Genomic DNA, 22,058 nt, shown 5'->3' on the forward strand with positions numbered 1-22,058 from the left:
TAATTGAAGTTTTTGATAGGTATTATTAAATTGAATAATTAATTGTTGAATTGTATTTCTAGTTGTTCCGCATATTACGGACGCCATCCAAGAGTGGGTAGAACGCGTGTCGCAACGTCCAGTGCAAGGCAATTCACAGCCACAAGTGTGTATCATCGAATTGGGTGGCACAATCGGTGACATTGAGGGTATGCCCTTCGTGGAAGCTTTTCGTCAATTTCAATTTCGTGTAAAACGTGAAAATTTCTGTGTAGCGCACGTTTCACTTGTACCCTCACCACGTTCCACTGGTGAACCGAAAACAAAACCAACACAAAGTTCTGTACGTGAGTTGCGTGGTTTTGGTTTGAGCCCTGATTTAATAGTTTGTCGGTCGGAGAAACCAATTGGTCTCGAAGTGAAGGAAAAAATTAGCAACTTTTGTCATGTTGCACCAGATCAGGTTATATGCATTCACGATCTTAGCTCAATATACCATGTACCGTTACTAATGGAACAAAACGGAGTCATAGAGTTTCTCAACGACCGTCTGCAGCTGAAAATTGAGTCATCAAAACGCGAGAAGTAAGTAAATGATTATTATGTTAGATATTAATTGTATAATTGGTACCTATTATTGTCGAGCCTTTTGCTAAAATTATTAAGAATTAATCTTAATTGAAAAAAAAAATAGTTTTCCACTTGAGTTTTTTGGTTATCATATGCAGTCGTTGGCAGGTTTGCGAATCTTTTAATTCAAAAATTTGGACTAAAAATTAAATTTTTATATTTTAATACCGATCTTGGAATTAAAAACTTGATTTTCATTTTTAATTCCGATGTTGGAGTTTACTCCAAGATGTTTGAAATTAAAAATTAAAAATTTAAAATATTATTTTTTTAATTGAATGTTAGTTGTACGCTTGAGATTAAAATTTAATTTTTTTTCAATCCGGTAGTTATAAATAAATTTTTAATCCGGTATGTGGGATTAAACATTTTTTTTTGTTATTTCGGTAAGGGGAATTTTTTTATTTTGTAATCCCGTATTTGGGATTAAATCAAATGTTAATTCAATTATTTTATAATGCATTATTTGAAACCCTAGCCGTTAGACAATGTTGAGTTCCTAACCTAAAAGGTTGATATGTACTTCTACTTTACAATTGTACCACATATTTATTTAGGAAGATCGACTTAATTTAACAACAGATGTTAAGTCTAATATTTTTTGAATTACAGATGCTTGCAGCAATGGAAAGACCTAGCACGCCGGTCTGAGACTCTCCGCGAAGAAGTAAATATTGCCATTGTGGGTAAATATACACGTTTAGAAGATTCGTACGCATCTGTGGTGAAGGCACTGCAACACGCCTCACTTGCTGCTGGTTTTAAATTAAACTTAAAATTTATTGAAGCTTGCCACCTGGAGACCGGCACGCGTGACAAAGACCCTACTAAATATCATGAGGCTTGGATGCAGCTTTGCGATAGCGATGGCGTTGTTGTGCCAGGTGGATTTGGTTCACGTGGAATGGAAGGCAAAATAGTTGCATGCAATTGGTGTCGCGAAAAACAGAAGCCCATGCTGGGCATTTGTTTAGGTCTACAAGCGGCTGTCATTGAGTTTGCACGAAATGTGCTGGGTTTAAAGGATGCAAACACTACGGAAATCGATCCCAAGGTCGGCAATCCGCTCGTTATTGATATGCCCGAGCATCACACTGGTCAAATGGGCGGCACGATGCGTTTAGGAAAACGTAGAACTACTTTTTCGAATGAAAAAAGCATTATAAAAATGCTCTATGGCAATCCAAAAACAATTGATGAGCGCCATCGACATCGTTACGAAGTAAATCCCAAATATGTTCCTACGTTAGAGGAGCATGGTATGCGTTTTGTAGGATACGATGATGAGAAACGTCGCATGGAGGTGATTGAGTTGCGTGATCATCCTTTTTTCGTTGCCACACAATATCATCCAGAGTACTTGTCACGGCCGCTTAAGCCATCCCCACCATTTTTGGGGCTAATATTAGCTTCGAAGAAGCGGCTGGGAAACTATTTGGCACGTGGTTGCCGTTTGTCGCCACGTCAGCTCTCCGAGGCATCATCTGATGAAGAACTCTCTGCCGAGGAGTGCGAAAAACTCGTTAATGCTGTGAAGCCATTGCAATTGAATGAATATTTATCGCCAGCAACTCCCGCACGTTTACCAAATGGACGCGCTAAGGATGCCAAACCGAATGGTAAAGGAATAGCATCAGAGGAAAAGCAGTTGAATGGAGGCATTAAAGCTAATACGCCTAATGGAGCTACTAATGGTTATAACAGTAATGGCAACGGGCGTTAAACATGTATAGAATCGGTTTTCCATAAAGTATAAGGAATGCTTAGATAGAGATATTTCAATTGGTCAAATATTTCAATAATGTTAACTTTTACTAGTTTATCTTCAGTTGCACATTTCTAAAAGTACTCACATTTTTTTTTTTTGTATTAGCAGTGTTCAATTAAATATTTAGCTTCGCAAAAACATTTGCGCGTGTACATTTATTTTGTGGTACTGGTGGGTGTACACGGTGGCGGACCAATTTTTTTTTGACCTACCTACCCACACACTCGCTCGCTCGCTTCGATCCTTTTGTAGAGGCTGAGCTAGACGTCAACTGGTGTATCATTTATTCGCCGCCACTTGAATCACTCACACCAGCAAGCAAAATAAAACAGCAGAATACTTATACATATGTAGATATGTATGTACATTTCTTTTTGAATACTGCTAATAAATTATGAATACTGAGAGTTAGGCGTGTAAAAATTCCAAAACAATGTTATCGCTAAGTAAACTATGTATAATTATTTTTAAGATTTCAAATTGAAATGTCATACAAAAGTGAATGCAATTTGGCAAAGTCCTTACGGTCTAACTTTGGGTGGGAATTCCAGGTAGACTATTTCTTGATGGTCTTTATTAAGAAAAAAGTGAAATTCTAAACGTTGCATAAACTCAGTACTTGAGTTTTTATACTTAAATACAAAAATTGTTGCATTCTAGGCACCGTTATTTGTGAATTAAGGTAAATAATGCCAATAACTCAGGAAAATATGTTTAATATTTTTAACTGAAGTATTATATTTGACATTCGAAAGTTTTAGTTGAGTTCAGCAACTAAAATACGTGTTTTTTCGTTTTTAATACAATTTAATCGACATTGCTTTCAACCTATAAATCTAGTTAGACTGTAAGGTCGTAACCAATGAAATAACTATTTTTGACTCATAAATTTTTAAAGTTCAAGATCTAATTAAATTATATATGCTTTCACAATGTTCTGTAAAGCTTGAAATAGAGCAAATACTGCGAAAACGTGTTCTGGTTAGATTATAAGAATTATATATGTTAAAAGTGTGCCAGATTTTACATAAAACTATTTTTTTTTTTATTAAAAAGACTGTAGAATATCTGTGCCTAAATGAGGCAAATAACTAGAAACTGAATTGAATTTACTAAAATGTTGGCTAATTTATTAAAATCTCGTTATTTTTTCTAAGATTTTCACGTTGAATTATAATTTGAAATTATAATTAAACATATGACACTAAGTTGTTAATAATATAAGTTAAAATAGTCGTAAGAGTAAGTACAGCTGCAAAATAAATTAGTTTTTACTTTGATTGAACTATTCGCGCATTCGGAGAAATAATAAGCGCCCAATTTGAAAACTAATTGATTTTGTATTCGAAAAATTTTATATAACAAATATCATATATTTTAGTACTGTGTCTACAAAAGAATTTGAAATAAAATGAAGGTGAACGAAGGAAACGAAAAATTAATTGTAATTATTTTGCTGAGCTTATTGCTGATCATGTTACCAATACTGCTTTGTTGAAGTACCTTGATATTTTTATACAGACCATACCTTTCTATATGAAACCTTGTTTACCTAAGAGCGAAAGTACACACTTAGCTTCCCTAAAAGAATTTAGAGTTTTATTGTTGACATATTTGTTCACAAGTAATTTGTATGTTATTCGATAAGTTTCTCTTCGTATGTATGTATACAAGAGCGGGTCGATTTTTTTTCTCTAAAATCGCGTATACGGGAAATGTTCTACAACTTAGCCCAAGAGACTACGGGTCTAAAACCGGTTTCGAGCCAACGATTTTTAAGTGTAAGTTTATCTTTTAGAGATTATAAAATGTCGTCGTAAGTTTTTAAGATATCCGAATGAAATTTAATACATAGGTGCATTTTGACACACTATTGATAATTTGTCGGAATCGGCCAGATGCACAACTATATCACATATCTTCCATACAACCGATTATTTAGTTATTTTATTTTTCGGTTGCCTGCTTTTTATTAAAAAAAGACCACGTAATACAACCAATTGTTCAGAAAAGACGGACGAATTTTTTCTTTTCTCTTCGAGTTTTTAATTGAAATTTATAATTCATAAAATGGAAAATGTTTTTCGAATGCGGAATTAACTTGTTATGAAAATACACTTAAAACTTATTTTATGTTTTTCGTTCGTTTATTTTTCGGCAGATATCGGATCCTACCAGAGAACTTAAAACAACGAGAAGGTGCAGGTTCGACAGCGAACAATTTGTAGGATTTTATCAGAGAACGTAAATGAATAGAGAAGGAGCAAATGTTAAATGAAATCTTTTTGAGTACTAATTTGTAATTCCAGATGAGCGAACATCGAAAAATATAACTTCGAAAAAGAAAAATACACCACGCAATGTGTGAAATGCTATAAATAGACACAACGAATATTCCTAAATGAAAAATCGTTGCGCATACTTATTTAGATTTATGTTTTCAATTTCTATGATATGACAAAATTTACCATTATGAAAAGCCTTCTGAATTAAAAATCTGTATTACTGGTAAAAACCCCAGAATTCATAATAAAATAAACATTTAATAGGCTATTTTTCCAACTTATGTATGTGCGTTGCGTGAGCAATTGCTTATTGAGCAAAGGATAACAACAAAACGGTGGCTAAGCGACCATGTTTACATTTTTGAGGTGTCGGAGGTCGTAAGCGGGAAGGGGTTAAGCACAATCCGAATACGAACCTATACGTTCGAATCCTAAAAGTCATGAAACTGAAATTGTATTTAATTTTTTTATTTTATTAATTGGAATCTAAGCATATCATAATTCAATTTCTTTAATAGCATATTTTACTTCCTGATATAATTAAAATATATCAGGAAAATACATATGTTCATATGATTAGGTTTATTGAATATTTCCTTATGCGTATTTACAAAAATGTGATAATCACACATACATTCTTAAATACACGTACGCTGATGCTTGCTTCTTCTTGCCCCGCACAAGCAATGACTTTTGTACACACTTTTTGCTTTTTGCGAGAAGCAAGTTGAACGAAGGCAAGCTTAACCCCTTCCCGCTTACGACCACCGACACCTCAAAAGTGCAACGATTTTTCATTTAAGAATATTCGTTGTGTCTATTTATAGCATTTCGCATATTGCGTGGTGTATTTTTCTTTTTCGAAGTTATATTTTTCGATGTTCCCTCATCTGGAATTACAAATTAGTACTCAAAAAGATTTCATTTAACATTTGCTCCTTCTCTATTCATTTACATTCTCTGGTTCAAATAGATTGAACAGGCATACAAACATTCATAAATATTTAATTAGATAAGTAAGATTTGTCAATAGTATATAAGCGATGAATTTAGTAAAATAAAACTATAATGAAAATAATCTCAGCTATATAAAGTATTTTCTGTCACATTTAGGAATCTTCATTGAGTTTATACACCTGCATTACCGTGCGAAATTGGTTAAAAACCACGCCTTCTTCCCACAGAACAAAATTTTTAAATTCCATCTGATTCTTTCACTTTCCAGTATGCAAATCAAGAACCAATCACCACCTAAGACTAAAAATTGTACAAATCGGACGAAAACTATTCAAGTCCCTAAAATGCTGGAAATATGGACCCCACAGCCTATGGCTTACTTTTTGCCGAAAATATAGGTCAATGTGTGAGCTATATAATTGAAATTTAGGAAAAAGGTTTCTTTGTTAATTATATACCCTTGTGTCAAAAATGGGTTGAATCGGATCAATACTACCCTTAACCCTCAGCCTTCGAGTCCACACATATCGGCCAATTATTAATGAAATGGAGAGAGCGTGCTTTTCTAATAACAGTATACCTCTGTGCCAAAAATGGATAAAACTAGGCGAAAACTTGCGTTAGTAACCGTATAACTGCCATTCCGGATTTTGAAGCATCCATATATAATATAAGTTTATAAATATTTATAAAATTGCTTGAAAATAAGTTCTTAAGTATACTCGAGCAATGTCAAAAATTATCTCTGCTATATAATAATTTCCGACTTTCCACCTGACTTAAAACCGTTTATGTTGGTCAAAATGTAGGAAATTATAATGTAATTAAGTGAACAAGTTTTCTTAAAAGTTATAAAATTATATCAATGATTTGGCCTTCATTAAAAATTAAATCGATCTTGGTCAAAACCTTATATCCCCAATATAATGAATTCCGAAGATTTGGTTGATGTTTTTAACATCAACTCAATATATTATATAAATTTTAGCCTCTTCGGTTGAGCTTATCTGTATTACATATATGCCATTTGAGAATGATTTTAGTATAATTTTCGCTGAAGGGAAGTAAAATATAGTAATAAAACTAAGTGAGTCTATGCCTTTCAAATAAATTAATATGATATCAAATTTGATTGTAATTCATTCACGATTTCGGCGAACATTTTATATATGCAGTTTTGCCAACACCTGAAGGTATTTCCCCGGCTTTGACCATTGCAAGTTGCAAGATTATAAAATGTTCGGTTGATCAGAACTTAGCCTTTCCTTATTTGTTAGTATCTACAAATGTAATTGCTAATACTTATTATATTTTTAATTGAATTTAATGTTTAGGAGTCGTTCGCAGGTTCGAGCTGGAATTGGAGAACCCCTTTGCTCGATTAATACACAACACAGGTGCACACCAAAAATCGGCGTATTCTTGATACTCAAAATCGGTTATGTTGTAACTGTAACTCCCTTTTTAAACACAAAATGGTTCAATAATTCAAATTTTCTAGGGAACTAGGTTTTTATTTATTTATACTTGTTCTTGGCTCTTTTCTTCCGTCTTTATTTATACGTGTTAAATTGAGGATAATAGTATTTGCTTAAATTTTCTTAATAACTTTTGGCGATCCATACGTTTCACGTCATAAAACGCGCAAAAAACAATTAAGAATTTTTCATAAAACTTAGTTTAAGAGCTTATATTTGGGAATTTCGAAACTAAAATGTTGCGGACAGTTTCTCCTTGGTTTTCTTTGATATAAATGCATCTGGGAAAGTTCATCGCTTTTATTGTTCTTCGATCTTGGATAGATCCCTTTTTTGTCCACAATTTAAAAACGAAATACGTTCAACCGAAAAGTTTGGTCCAAGTGGAATGAAACTCCAGCTGATTCTCAGGAAGAGTTTTGAGAGATATAGGCTTCCAATTAAAATTAGTGATACATATGAGTATTTATATAATTATATACATGTATATATATTTTTATTAACTGAGTTTTTACAGTATTACATCTACATACTTATGTGCATATGTTATTACAGTTCCAACTAAATATACATACCTACATTTAAAATACTAATTGTAAGAAAATTTTTTACATTTAACATATTAACGTGTATGTACACGAGTAAGTATATTAAATATTGTAGTTCAATAATGAATCATCAAGTATATTCGTATAAGAATAGTTAATAATGGTATATTCTTGGCGACGAATGCAGTTTTTCTCATATGCTTAATAGAGAGAGCCCCGGTGTTGCAGGTGTTGCATCAGGTGTCGATCCAACATATTCGGCTCATTGGACAAAGCTAGTGTCGACGAGGAGCGGTGAATTTGTGGGAATCCATCGCGGGCAGCGGCGGCGGCAGCAACAGCTTGTGAGCGCAGCAAATTATTCCGATTCACCTGGCGATAGAGATCGATACCACGGGGCCGGGAATTGCGACGCACGGAATTGTTGAAGGTGATTTGTAACGAAAGGCGTTTTTGTGACAGGGCCGCCAATTGTTCGGGTGATAGTTCGATGACTTGTGGTGCAAGTGCCGAGGGCACAGTGTATATCGAGTTTGGATTATTAGAGTTTGTATTGTTCGCCGCTCCACAAGTGCACGTCGAAGTGACCGAGACGTTGTCGTTGTCGGGGCTCACGCCGTTTTCCATATTGAAGATTTGATTCTCTTTGCCCGAGTTGCCAGCGACCGCTGGATCTTTCTCAAATATCTTCACCACTGGCATGGGTGAAGTTAGAATAATGCCCGCTTTTCGAAATTCTTCCAAAGCGTCATCATAAGTTGGCAGCCCTGAGACAATGGTATAAGATGGAAGAGATTCCACCTCGTAATCTGGCGGGAAGTGACGACATATCTCCACGGGTTCGGGATTTGTTCTATCTGTAATGATAATAGATATATGATTACTGTATTATATAAGCTACTTTTTGGGTTCATGGAAGTTATGGCCACAACCAATAGATAGCAGTGTAAAATAATAACATGAAACAAGCATATAGCCAGAGAATGTTAATGAATGTTCATGTTCATTAACATTCTCTGATATAGCAGTGTCCGACCGATTGGGGCTTTTGTGAATGTTCACCATAGAAAGATACTGTTATATATCTCTCAAAAGCCTAAACTTAGTCTTAGTAAGTATTCGCCTATTCCTCCAAAATTCTTAAAAAAATTTCCATTTGGTTCAGAATGGACAAAATCAGCAAACATGAGATCTAGTAATTTTCATTGTAGGATTTCCTCTTTTTACAGAGTCCCACCTAATTTTAAGATGTTACAAATGAAAATTTTCGAAATAAAGATTGCTAAATCGCAGCTGACTCAGGCGTTTTCCTTTTCGAAGTCACATCATTCGCCTTAGAGTTAGGTTAGTTAGGAGTAATTTTTTTGCCAATATTTAAATATCATACAACTAACCGCCTTTCCGGGCAGACACTAATGAAACTCCACCCTTCAAATCATTTTAATAATATGTTGCTAGAAAATGAAAGGGTGGAACGCCGATTGCCTTTTTAATGCTTCAAAATGATATTTGCTATAAGTCAATCCTATAATTAAAAAAGTCAACTGAAGATTAATCGAAAAGGAAGAGAGATACAATACACCCTCTTTTATACCCTGAACAGGGTATATTAAGTTTGCCACGAAGTTTGTAACACCCAGAAGGAAACGTCGGAGACCCTATAAAATGTATACATAAATGACCAGCATGATGAGCGTCTGTCCGTCCGTATGTCTATATATATACATAAGAGTCCCTCAGTTGTTAAGCTATCGATCTGAAATTTTGCACCTGTCCTTTTCTCACTAAGCTGCTCATTTGTCGGAACGGCTGATATCGGATCACTATAGCATATAGCTGACATACAAACTGAACAATCGAAATCAAGTGCTTGTATGCAAAACTCTTTAATTTGACTAGGTATCTTCATGAAATTTGGCATGGATTATTATTTAAAGCAATAATGCAATCTCCGGAGAAATTGTATAGATCGTATGACTATATCACATAGCTGCCATATTAACTGAACGATGGGAGTAAAGTGCTTGCATGGAAAACTTTTTTATTCGACGAGGTATCTTCACGAAATTAAGCACGAGTTATTGTCTATGGCAACAATGTATTCTCCGCAGAAATTGTTCAGATCAGATCACTATATCATATAGCTGCCATACAAATTGAACGATCGGAATAAAGTTCTTGTAAGGGGCCTTTGTATTTGTGAAGGGTATTATAGCAACCGAAGTTAACGTTTTTTCTTGTTATAGAAATACATTTGAACATAAAGGACTGGGACATACTGGCATATAAATATATTATTATATATATATAAATATATTTATTTAAATTCTGAATATTACTTGAAGTAAATTAAAAACCGTTAGAACTAAATATACAACTTTTTTTTTAGTAATAAAATATTAATTATTATTTTAAAGCTTACCAGATGATCGCTGTCAATTGCTAAATTTCACGTTTTCGAAGCTCCAAACCTCCGTCTTCCCCTTTATATTATATATGCATTCACATATTTAGTGGTACTTAGTTTGGTTTTCATAGGTTTTGTTTTTTCATAACTACTTCCCCCTTAAGTTAACGCAGCATGGTGCGCACGTCCCAATAAAAATAGTAATAAATGTAAAATTTAGAATATCATCAATTTCCAACGACCCTCACTCCAATACCCCATGGGGTTGACGCAAAAAAGTGCCATACGACAGCCCGTAGCATCCGAACACAATTACATACATATACTCGTATATTCCTCGAATATGTAAGTACAATTGCGCCTTATGCTATGGTGTTACTTCTCACCTCCGGCAGCACTCTTAAAAAACGTGGGGCTTTCCGAAAGGAGATAGTCATGTTGTTCCCAATCAATTGAATGCGTAAAACAAACAAAAGGATGTGAAACGAAGCAGACACAATGAGTTTTGGAGTTGCTTGTTCTTAACCATTACATGCCGCCAACCACGCGTCTCCCCGTCCGTCACCCGGCCGACACCTGCCGTACCAACGCACACCCTCAAAAACACTGCAATACCGTGAAATATGCGCGCTTATACGCCGCAATGTATGCTAGATGGCAAAGTCAGCGTGAAACTAATCTCCCAAAACGAGCCAAAATACCGTTAACGTTTGCACAAGGTTTGTAAAACATGGAAGTTGTAGCATCTTTTTTATTTTTATTTCACTGTTTTTTAATCCATTGTTCACTGCGAATTAAGAATGAGTCATCCATGCCAGGCGCAAGGGAATTCCTTATTAATGGGGGTTTCCCAACAATCGCATGCCGGATTACTGGCAAAGAATTGCTTTAATTTAGCGTGCAGGAAAAGCGCAGTCCTCTTGTTAAATTATAAAAAAGAACTTTTGACTTGGGAGTATTTGAGTGTTACAAAATGTCTGCAATTGCAGGGATGATTTTCGTCTCACACTCAAATGCAAGTGAAATTTAATCAAAAAAATGCGTGTTGTGGGCATGCTTCGGGGAGGGTGCTGACTTTTAGGTCAGAAAGTAGGAGAGTTTAAAGAATTTCCACTTTATAAATTACAATTGCCAATATATGTATAAGTATATTTAGATATATACAATTTGAGTTATATCGTCCCTAAACTTTTGTACACCTTGCTTTGCAAATTTAAAATTCCATTCGAACCGCTGGAAATTTTTTTTTAAAACCTTTAGAGGAACCTATCTCATAATACTTCGAAAATTTTACGTGTCTACTTTAGACTATACATACAAAAAAGTCCGTATTATTTTTAGAAAAATAAACATAATTTTAGCCAAAATCGGTTCTATTGCTCATTATAGATTTAATCGAGGACTATACACCGATCTCTCTATTCTATACCATTTTTGTCATACTAGATTCAGCTTTTGCTAAGGATAGACCTCAGGCAATTACCTCTTCCTTGTCCGTAAATTTATTACTTTCAAATATTTTTTTGAAGTTAGAAAACAAGAAAATGTTTCTGGGACAGTGAACAATGAATGCCAAAATAATTTCGAAGTTGTTTTTATTAATTTGCTTTTTCTTTTAAGGGCTTAGTTCGAATTTGTTATGGTTTAGTCCGTTTCAGTCTTTTTCAGAGAATTGAAGTGGATCTATTTCGGTGATAATATTTCCTGTGTGGTAATTAGCTAATCACTTATTAATAACTAGCCAAGTTCCGAGTCCTTACACTAATTATCCAGCCATTTAACTTTTCTTAGATCTAATGGTGCTTTCTCATAGGAATGATTTGAAACTGACATTGCTGTATAAAAGACCAATTCCAAAACTAAATAATTTTTAAGAAAACTTGACCATTTAATTTCATTAAAATATCACACATTTTGATAAAACTTTTTCGGTAAAAAAAGTACTGGGGTCCACATATTCAGTACCTAGCGGCTTGAACAGTTTTGGTTCGATTTGAACAAGTTTCAGTCATAAGTTGGCCTACTTTAAAGGCATTGTTTGTGCAAAGTCTTATCCCGTTTTATTAATTTGTACTTTATTTGTATACTGGAAAATGGAAGAATCAGGTGGAATTTAAATATGTGTTTTATATGAATTAGGCGTGGTTGTAATCTTATTTTCCCATTTTCGCACTATATGGCCACGCCCATTTTTTTGAATTTTCAAACCACAATTGCCCTCTTTAATTTGATTCGATGTGCCAAATTTGAGTTCTGTATCTTAATTTACGGCTTAGTTATGACGCTTTATATGTTTTCGATTAATAGCGTTTTGTGAGCGTGAAAGTGATCCGATTACGCCCATCTACGAACTCGTCCATACTTTTTTACCAAAAAACATTTGTACCAAGTTTCATCAAGATTAAGATAAACGGACGGATGGATGGAATGTCAGTCGGATTTTAACTCGTCTTATCATCCTGATCATTTATATACATATGTATATAGCCCTATATCTATCTCGATTAGTTTTAGGTGATACAAACAATCGTTGGGTGAACAAAACTATTATACTCTGTAGCAACATGTTGCAAGAGTATAAAAAGCTTATAAACTATATTTTTTATGGCAGAAATACGTTCAGAGCTTTACAGGTACGAGGAACTCGATCTACGTAAATTTTATGATATTGTAAAAATTTGCTCAAAAACTCATAAAAAATAGTTTTCGAAAATAAAGATTTTGGATGAAAATTTCATTCAAACATTTAATTGGTAAGTAACATTGGGTTAGTTAATTTAAAGCAATGACATATTTATACTATTTAGTAAGATTACGAACGAAACTTAATTTTTCGAAAAATTTGTATAAATACTATACATATATTCACAAACCAAAAAGTCCACGAATTTTCAGAATTTTGTTTTTTTTTAAGAATTCTTTTGTATTTCACTAAACAAAAATTTTTACTTGTTTCAAAATATTATCGGTATATTTCAAAAATTATACATTTATTGCATTTCAGTAAATATTTGTGCACGTTAGTAAAAACTTAATAGAAAATCATGAATATGTGGAACTTGGCGCCGAAGTTCGTATCAAATAGATTCCATTGAACCCAATTTCCGAAAATTAAACTACAATGGATTCACTGATAACCGCACTGATTTCGGGCTGAGGTCAAATGGAAAGGTCTTTAAAGCAGCAGTATTTAACAATAAATGTTATTTTGTAGGAATACACATACAACGTGATGGAGAGCGGAAATGTGATAAGAAAAAAAAGCTTCAAAAATCGAACCGTTGGAAATGGTTTCATAAACCAAAATCCACTGCTTCCACACTAAACTGTGCTTCTAAGCTTTACTATTTCCAATAAAACAACAAACAGTTCGAATACTGGATTATTTATGCAATACATACAAATATGTATGTATGCGTCTGTGAATGTAAGCACGTTTTACATACGATAAGCTGATAAGCTTGGCCACAACTAAATATTTTGAAAGTGCGTCAAGGAAAATATACATAGAGAAGACCTAAAACGACGCCAACACACACAATAACTTTGCAAAAACAAAAAAAAATTAAAAAATGAACTCGAATACACATATACGCGCGCACCACAGTCACAATACCAAGGTCACAAGTATTTCTTTGAAGGGGACCAAAAAAATATATAAGCAATAAGACACACACACATATATATAAACATGTACATATTTGGTCTGTTTTCTTCATACACATTCAATATAAGATATTATATTTGAACGACCTTGGAAAAGCACGCTCATATGTACATTTATATGTACATATATACAGTGATACTGTCAATAAACATATTTACCGTTAGGGGATGCAGTAGAAATTAGCCCCAAACGTACTTTTAAAGCTCGACACAGGAAAGCACCTCACGCGTTCAAGTGCTGGCTATCGTGTTTATATAATATTACACGCATACCCATATACATCTGAGGAAAATGTCTTGAGCATTTTTAAAAACATGAAGTCTCTTTAAGTGAAGGTTGTTTTTACAAGAGCTTATATTAGTATTGCCGATGAGAAAAGTGACAGTGGCTAGCTTTCGTTTAAAATCTCTACGCAGTATTCGTAGTGAATATAGTATATTTCAGTAAATTTTCTATCAATATCTGTGTCTCTTCACTAGTTTATCATATGCTTCAAAATATTAGTTTCATATTTTGTAATTTAAAATTTATGTGGAAGTTTAAGTGTTGTGAAATATAATACCAGTGGTTTTATATCTAGTTTGACACCTACTTTCTGGGGAGGCCCATCGAAAATGGAAAGCAAATTCATCGTAAGGCCAATAATTCTAGATAAAATGTATTATTTTTGAAGGTGGAGACCACTTTTAGTGACTTCTTTACTTTACTTTGGTATGATTTCTATAATGTGGTATATGCCCTCTACTCTATATCTAAGAAGGTCTTCATCAGGGCATAGTTATCTCTAAAGAAGGTCGAAAGTTTGAGTTTACAGTTTATCAGATTAATAATCTACTGAGAAGTAAAATCAAAGGACACATGCTTCAAGTCATTACTATACTGCAGCAATCATTATCTTTTTCTGAGACATCATATGGGGGGTCAAAGCCTAGCTCAAAACAGCCCCACAGCTCAATTTTATTCACCATGCTTTTTCCAGTCTTCATATTTTATTAAAAAGTGCGTGCTAAATTTATACGAATATGCATACATTCCGTTGTGTCCGTCGGCGAAGATATCATATACCATAATGAGGTACTAAGTATGTTAAAATTTATAAAATATTACATTCTAATTTCCTCGAAGTTAATTTATCATGTGACTATGCCTTGTTCGCATACGAAGAATGTCTTTTCCTTCCTACACAAATTCACTTATGGTAAGTACTATGTACATCAACTTTCTATCATTTTCTGTTCCTTTTCATTTTCTCATTTTCTCAGGTTGTAACTTTTATAACTTTGTGACATACACATATACATACATACATATGTATGTAGATAAGCGCATAATTTATTTAGTCAAAATCACAACGGGACTTTGTAACCAATGTGTTTAACTGTCCGTCTTTTTCATTCGAATTTTTTAATTTTGGCTGTGTTTGACTCAGACTATGTTTCAAATGCGGAACTACTATGTAATGAATACAGAAGACTACTTCTTAAGATTTAATTGAAATAACAAATCAAAATGCAACAATACAGTTAATTGTAATGATATATATATATTATACCTATATGTACCAAAGTAGGTTTGCTTAGATAATCGCACTCGAAAGTTTGTTAGACATTTTCTTTTACTATCATTTTGTTTATTATGATAAATTAGTTACACGTCCAATTTCTAAATATTATGTCTAATGTTCATAAAATCTGTTCAAACATATTACAGTCAAATTCCTCATATCCGAACACCCACCGTTGAGTGTTTGGTCCAACTATGGGAGTTGCCGACATAAAGCAACATGGCAAAACTTGTGTAAAAAAGTTGCTGTAAGTGATGGAAAATTTTGGAACTCAAATTCGTAATCAGGACACCTTAAATACTCCTACAGACCTTTTAGCACATCTGTTCCAAATTTATCCTTCAGATTTGTTGAGTAGTGTTATTTTCCCCAACTGTCTAAACAGCAATAAATTAAGTTATATATGTATGGTCAAAGATTGTTTGATGCTAAATAGTGCTTAATTAACTATTTATTTATAATTTAATTTATATATACAGTAATTTATTTTTAATATTGTAATACCGAGCGTATACGTAATATGGCATCGCCTGAATTTAACAAGTCAATACTATTATAAATATTTGTACTAGCTAACGACTTACGTACTGAACACTATTGACAACTAACGTTTTTCTGCTCTACTATGCGTATGGTGTACAGAATTTCAGTAAAATCTCGTATGATCCATATACACATGCACATATGTATGTATGTATTTGTTATGAACCGGTTTATTTTGCAATCCATTCTAATTTTTTGCAAGCAAACTGCCAGGTAGAACCAAGTTGTGAAATAAAGAAGGCATAGTCGATATGTAAACATTACACACATATATATAATTATAAATATGTCTGTACAAGCATGTATTAAATGAATTGTTTGCTTGAGAGCGTTTATTTAATTTCTTCATAAATTCTTATTTAGTATGTTCACTTTCAGTTAATTTTTGAGTTATCTTTTCCATATTCATATTCACATATTCACCGAATGCGCCCTCTGTGTACGTTCATTCCATCGTTCAGATCATTCATTTCATTTGCCAAAATCTTTCGACAATGTACGTACCACAAATTCATTTTATCACTCAACGGTTGTTTGTATACTCAACAGCCATCTCGCTCACCCTTGCATTGCGCAAACGAGCATAACAAAGGTTTGCAAAAAATGGTAATAATAGAGTTGGGCCGTTTGCACAAATGAGCTGCGCACCAGCGAATAGTGAGTAAAGCAGAGTGGATAAGAGAAGCAACAACAAAAGAGTAATCAAGGCAAAAAGTTGACAGCTTTGTGGAAAAGAAGCGGCGTCAGTAGAATATATTGCTGTGTGCGAGAAATTAGTGAATAGACTTAAATTTGTTAATAAAATCGTTAAAAAACAATTATAAAATTTGTAAAAATATATAAAATTTCTATTTAATGATAACATAAGAGCTACGGAGTAAAATAGAGCAGAGGAAACGTAGGTGAGTGTGTTAAATTAGCGTTAACATGATGATCAACACACTGCTAGAGCATGTACCCATAAAACTGGAAGCGGCGGATAATGGCGACGAGGGAGACGCAGAAAACAATAGCAAACAGAAAAACAAAATTGTGAAAATGAATGGTAAAAATGTAATCGTTGAGGAAGATGGTAGCGGTGATGATAATGATGAGGAAGACGATGAAGATACTGACGAGGATGACTCTGAAACGGATCTGCTTGAAGAAGATGATGATGATGAAACATTAGTACCGATTAGCAGCGACGAGGAAGCAGAGTTGGAAGCGCAACGTATACGTTTCCCTGAATTAATTGGCAAAAAGACTAAATCCACGAAAAAACTGCGTGGGCGCAGTGTTTCAAGCTGTGCTAGTGTTAGCAGTAAAGCTTCAATAGCATCTTGCTCATCTGCCTCATCAATTACTGATAGCAAATGTTCGAGGCAGAGTGAAGTACCAAAGCAAAAAGAAAAGTCAGATTCTACATTTAAAAAGACAGTTGCTTGTAGAAATATAGAAAAAGGTGCGAGTGCTGAATCGGAAGCCGAACATGATGATATTACTGCAACTAATAAGCGACCACTACGAAACCGCGTTCCCTCTACTTGCTCTGTAGCATCATCCCTAGTCACGCCCTCCTGTCAAACAGAATCCTGTGGAAATATTTATGTGTACGAGAAGCACCAAAAACTTATATTTAATTGCAGCTTTTGCGACTTACGTTACGGCGATATGGCGTCGTTCGCAAAACATTTGCATAATGCACATGAACTGTTTCAGGAGGAGGAAGATGTGACCTCAATAATAACGGCGCGTAAAAGTCCACGCACACAAACGAAGCAACAGGCTGAAAGTAAAACGCAAGCGCATGACAGCAAGTTAAAGGTGGTAGTAAAGACGGAGATAAAGCCTAACCATGACGAGATTTGTGATGATAGTTCGAGTGCACACTCTATGTCACCAATTCCTGTTGATGCAACACTAGAATCATGTGGGAATGTATTTATTTTGAATGGTAAAAAGCTTTTTCTAATTTGTGGTCACTGTGAGTGCAAATATGCCACACTGGACTTATTCCATAAACATTTGCGGCAACAACATCAACTGTTCTCTGGCCCGGTAAAAGAAATAGATGTGTTGCCAAAGTGCGAAATTAAAGTTGAGCCGTGCGGTGAAGGAGACACATTTCCTAAAATCAGTGCAGTTGCTATAGCAATTGAGAAACAGCGAAAAGCTAGCATAGAAGTAATGATAGCTTCGCCTGTAATGGTAGTGCTACCTGTGTCACAAAACGTGGACAATAATGACATCTTGCCAGCAACAGTTTCAGTGCAAGTACCAGAAACGCCACCCCCAGAGGAAGACAAGGCATTGGAAGTGTCAATATTAAATACAACCAACCAAAAAAAAGTGGTGATTGAAAAAGTTTTGAATGAAGCAATTTGCGAAGCAGAAAATGCAATAGAAGAAGTGGATGATAATGAAATGCCACTAAGGGTTGAGGAGCATGCGCAGTCGAAAGCGGGGCAACAGGTGCATGCTACTGAGGAGCTTAGTTGTGAAAATGTGCATAAAACTTGTGGAGAACCTGTTGAAGATGGAAACCATGAAGAACAGAAACCTGCTATTAAGCGTAAAAGAAAGCGCCGGTCGGTAAGTATACATAATCAAATTTGATTACCTATAAATTATGTTTACATAAATTTGAAATCATTGTACAGAAATCTCATTAAAAAATGGAAGAATAAAAAAAAGTACTAGGCGTATTTAAATAATAATTAAAAATTGCAGGTTTTTTCGAAACGATCGCCGCCAAAGAAACGTCCTGCTGCAACAAAAGACGTAAATTCACAAAAAATTGACAACAAAGATGAAAGTAACACCGATGGCGCAATTAAATTGCTTCCAGCAGTTATCGCTGTAGCAGAGCGAGCTGAAATGGTTATATCTACAACACTAACTGAAAACAACTTGATGCCCATTAGCCAAGTATCATCGATGGAAACCGATTTTACAGACTCAGATGTCAAAACTTTGACTCATTTAGTGGAAGATGTTGTAAGCGCCGCTTTCAGCGCTAACTTAGAAGAGGTTGTGTCAGAGACTAATGCTTCTATAAACGCTGCTGAAATTAAAAAACAAAAAGGAAAAATATCAAAAAAAATAAAAATCCATCCAAATCCGACTGCCAAGAGAACTCGTAAAAAGAAAATTGTTGCTGTTGAAAATGAACCGGCAGTCTTATTGTCTAAAACTGACACCAAATCTAAATCTTCGCCTCCTGAATGTTCAGTTAAAACTTCTGTTGACCTCGAATCGACAATAGATGCAAAGGTGGTTACCAGTAAACCTGTTGCACATGCCATGCGTACTACTTGCTACTCCGAGACTCAAAAGTTACGCTATGCTTGCAATCAGTGTCCAAAATCGTTCAGTAAGTCAACACGTTTGGCTGAACATAAGCGTTTGCATACAGGAGAGAAACCTTTCAATTGTGAAGAATGTGGGAAAACATTCCGTATTAAAAGACGTCTAATTGAACATAAAATGCGACATCTCAAAGTGAAAACATACAAATGTGAAACATGTGGCTTGCCAGTCGCTACCAAACAAGACCTGAGGCTACATCAACGCCATCACACCAATGATCGACGCTATCCTTGCACCGAATGTTCGAAAGCCTTTGTGCGCAGCACCGATTTGAAAATACATAAGCGTGTCCATACGGGCGAAAAGCCGTTCGTGTGTGAAATTTGCCAGAAAACATTTCGAGCCAATCAGAATCTCCTTGTGCATCGTCGTTCACACATGGGCGAAAAGAATTATAAATGTGATTATTGCGACAAACGCTTTATGCGTAATATTGACCGCAAGGTGCACCATCGTACACATACAGGTAAGTTCGGCAAATTCTAATTTCACCAAAACAAAGATAATTTAATGTCGTATTAACTTCTCTTGCTTGCTGTTTCAGGTGAAAGACCATTTAAATGTGAAATTTGTGGAAGATGCTACTCTTCTCGCGCACATGTGCGCACTCACATACAACGCGAACATGTCGATAATGGAGGCGACACAAAACCCGAGCGTAAGAAAACCGAACGAAAGGCAAAATCAGCTGCAGTGGATGAAATTGTAAAGGAACAACAGTTAATTGATGAAATACAAGAACAAATATTGCAATGCTTAAAAACTGACGATTTAGATGAAGAAGAGTTGTCACCCACAACACCAGCAACAACCATGACTACAACAACAACGGCTATTGTGAAAACTGCTGAAATAAAAAAGCAGAGACGTGGAAAATCAACACCCAGGACATCGCCGGCTTTAAAGAACGGCGTTGACATCGATATGCCAGCACATTTACCCCATCAGGCACAGCAGCACACACAATCGATGGGTGTGCAACAGGTATCCGTAACTGTGTCAATGCAAATGCAAGACGATGTGGGTATGGCAGAAGAGCCGATGCCTGAAAAGGAAAATGCGACGACGTTGGTAGGTGGGGTCTCAGCACCACTAAATAAAAACACAAAGAGTGAACGTAAAATATCGAGCTTTTTTACTGTGTTGGGACAAAAAACAGAAATTTAAAGACTTGCACATTTCAAATGGAACTAAAAACGCAGAATATTATTTTACAATTTTATAACGGTTAACTAGGAGTAAGAGATACCCATACACACAATTAGTTAAGACACCTTTAGATATATAGATTTCTCAAATAATATATTTATACATAAAATAGTTACAAATATCATATCGTATGCAACTGTACTGTCTTTAAATATAAAATACGCATATAAGTGTGTAGGTTTGTCGAAAACACAAAATAATAATTCAACTAAAGGACCTCGCCTGAGCTGTTAACAGAGAAAACCTTTTTAATACATTTCTAAGCTGTTGAAACTGTTGTTGAGCATATATACATTCAAAATTAATTTACTACTTAGCGTGACTCAAGTAGCTACATTCATAATTAATTTTAATCACACTTTTACTGATATTATTTGAGTTTACATACATTTTTTTTTACAGTGCCCACGATATTCCATGAACAAATTCATAAATGCATAAAACAATTTATTAAATTTACTTAATCTTATGTTGCACTCACTTCTGAGTTATTTAAAGCAAAAAAGTCAACGATGAGCGCTACACTGCGAGTGATACCTCTATGACACACTTACGATGCATACCATTTATATTATACTCATTAAACTAAAATGATATTCCTAAGTTCGTCTTAATTTTAGCTTACTCAAGCGCTTTAGCCTGGCGCAGTTTAACTAGAATGCATACATAGTTTTAATTTTTTTGTTTTAAAGAGGAGTATAATTAAATGCTCAATTTATTTGCTTAAAATATATAATTATAATGATTTCAATGCATTCTTCGTATACTTAAATTAAGTTCATCGCAGTTAGAACGAAATAATACTTAAAAGACAAAATGACTAGCACTAGCGGTATGTTGTGAATTTCGGCTGAAACCATTCACTTCGGTTCGAAATGTAACCACGTGTATTGGTGTGTATGTATCAGTTTGCGAATGTCTGCTTCCTTGTTGGCAGCTGCGAAGGCCACAAAAGTGTTTATGGCGGAAGGGCAAAAATTTGCTAACTTTACGACAGCTGTTGAAAGTGCTCACTTCAACCCCCAGCATATACTCGTACACACACATACACGTATATACTTGTATGTATGCATTAGGTGCACTCGTCTGCCGTACTCGATAAATAGTGTATGTATGGTAAACAAATAAGTTTTGATTTAATTACGTATACACATTTTTTCACTGCTTAATATTCGTTTAGTTTGTAACTATCAGTAATTTAAAATTTAATAAACTCATGATTTCTAATGAGACCTGTTTTTCTTTAATGTATGTATGTAAATATGGGAAATTCGCTTCGAAAAGTGGGAGGTACCTTGAAATGCCCTTTCGATGTTGAAAGCAGTGGGATCTACTGTCAATTCGCTAGCATACTTCAAAATAATTTTCCGCAACAACAATATTAAGGTTGGGATAAGTTTATATACCAATAGAGTCGACGTAGCTGGAACGGTCTTGACCGTATTGCCAAAAGCGAATTAGAGAAAACAAATTGGAGCATTACAGCAACAACAACAAATCAATATTTGAAATTATAAAACAACGTCTTTAGCTAACGTTTAAGATAAGTGATTATTTTTTTTTGACAACTTTTAGTTGTCAGACAGTTTAAGGGGGTCCTGTACATTTGCACTTTAAGTCTGAGTAGACAATTTTTTTTGTTAATCAATACATTCTTTCATTTTCATGAAAT

At 34.6% G+C, this 22,058-nt stretch overlaps 3 protein-coding genes and 1 long non-coding RNA gene across 6 annotated transcripts in view; 2 read left to right on the top strand and 2 right to left on the bottom strand.

The window, feature by feature from the left end:
- Positions 1-3,815, top strand: part of Ctps (CTP synthase) — a 29,214-nt gene extending 25,399 nt beyond the window's left edge. For both annotated transcript variants that reach the window (XM_014238267.3, XM_014238271.3), the window contains exons 3-4: positions 63-564; positions 1,222-3,815. In XM_014238267.3, the coding sequence (XP_014093742.1) occupies positions 63-564; positions 1,222-2,332 (1,613 nt within the window). In that variant the 3' untranslated portion in view covers positions 2,333-3,815. The remainder of the gene's footprint in view (positions 1-62; positions 565-1,221) is intronic.
- A 3,747-nt stretch (positions 3,816-7,562) lies between these two features.
- comm3 overlaps positions 7,563-22,058 on the bottom strand; it is a 43,598-nt gene continuing 29,102 nt past the window's right edge. The window contains exon 3 of the mRNA XM_014238275.3: positions 7,563-8,502. Coding sequence (XP_014093750.1) covers positions 7,847-8,502 — 656 coding nt within the window. The 3' untranslated portion in view covers positions 7,563-7,846. The remainder of the gene's footprint in view (positions 8,503-22,058) is intronic.
- LOC138857933 (uncharacterized) lies at positions 15,328-16,455 on the bottom strand. Of its 2 annotated transcripts, none has more exons than XR_011397162.1 (2): positions 15,868-16,455; positions 15,328-15,660 (listed from the first exon to the last, which is right to left on the bottom strand). It is a non-coding gene; the product is annotated as an uncharacterized lncRNA (long non-coding RNA). The 2 variants fall into 2 exon arrangements; XR_011397161.1 differs by having other exon boundaries at positions 15,788-15,876.
- Phs (Phaser) lies at positions 16,598-21,613 on the top strand. The gene is made up of 3 exons (XM_014238272.3): positions 16,598-18,400; positions 18,539-19,643; positions 19,722-21,613. The coding sequence occupies exons 1-3, from the start codon at positions 16,754-16,756 to the stop codon at positions 20,342-20,344; spliced, it is 3,375 nt and encodes a 1,124-aa protein (XP_014093747.2). The 5' UTR covers positions 16,598-16,753; the 3' UTR covers positions 20,345-21,613.

The sequence above is a fragment of the Bactrocera oleae genome, chromosome 6 (genome assembly GCF_042242935.1).
Source record: "Bactrocera oleae isolate idBacOlea1 chromosome 6, idBacOlea1, whole genome shotgun sequence".
Lineage (NCBI taxonomy): Eukaryota > Metazoa > Arthropoda > Insecta > Diptera > Tephritidae > Bactrocera > Bactrocera oleae.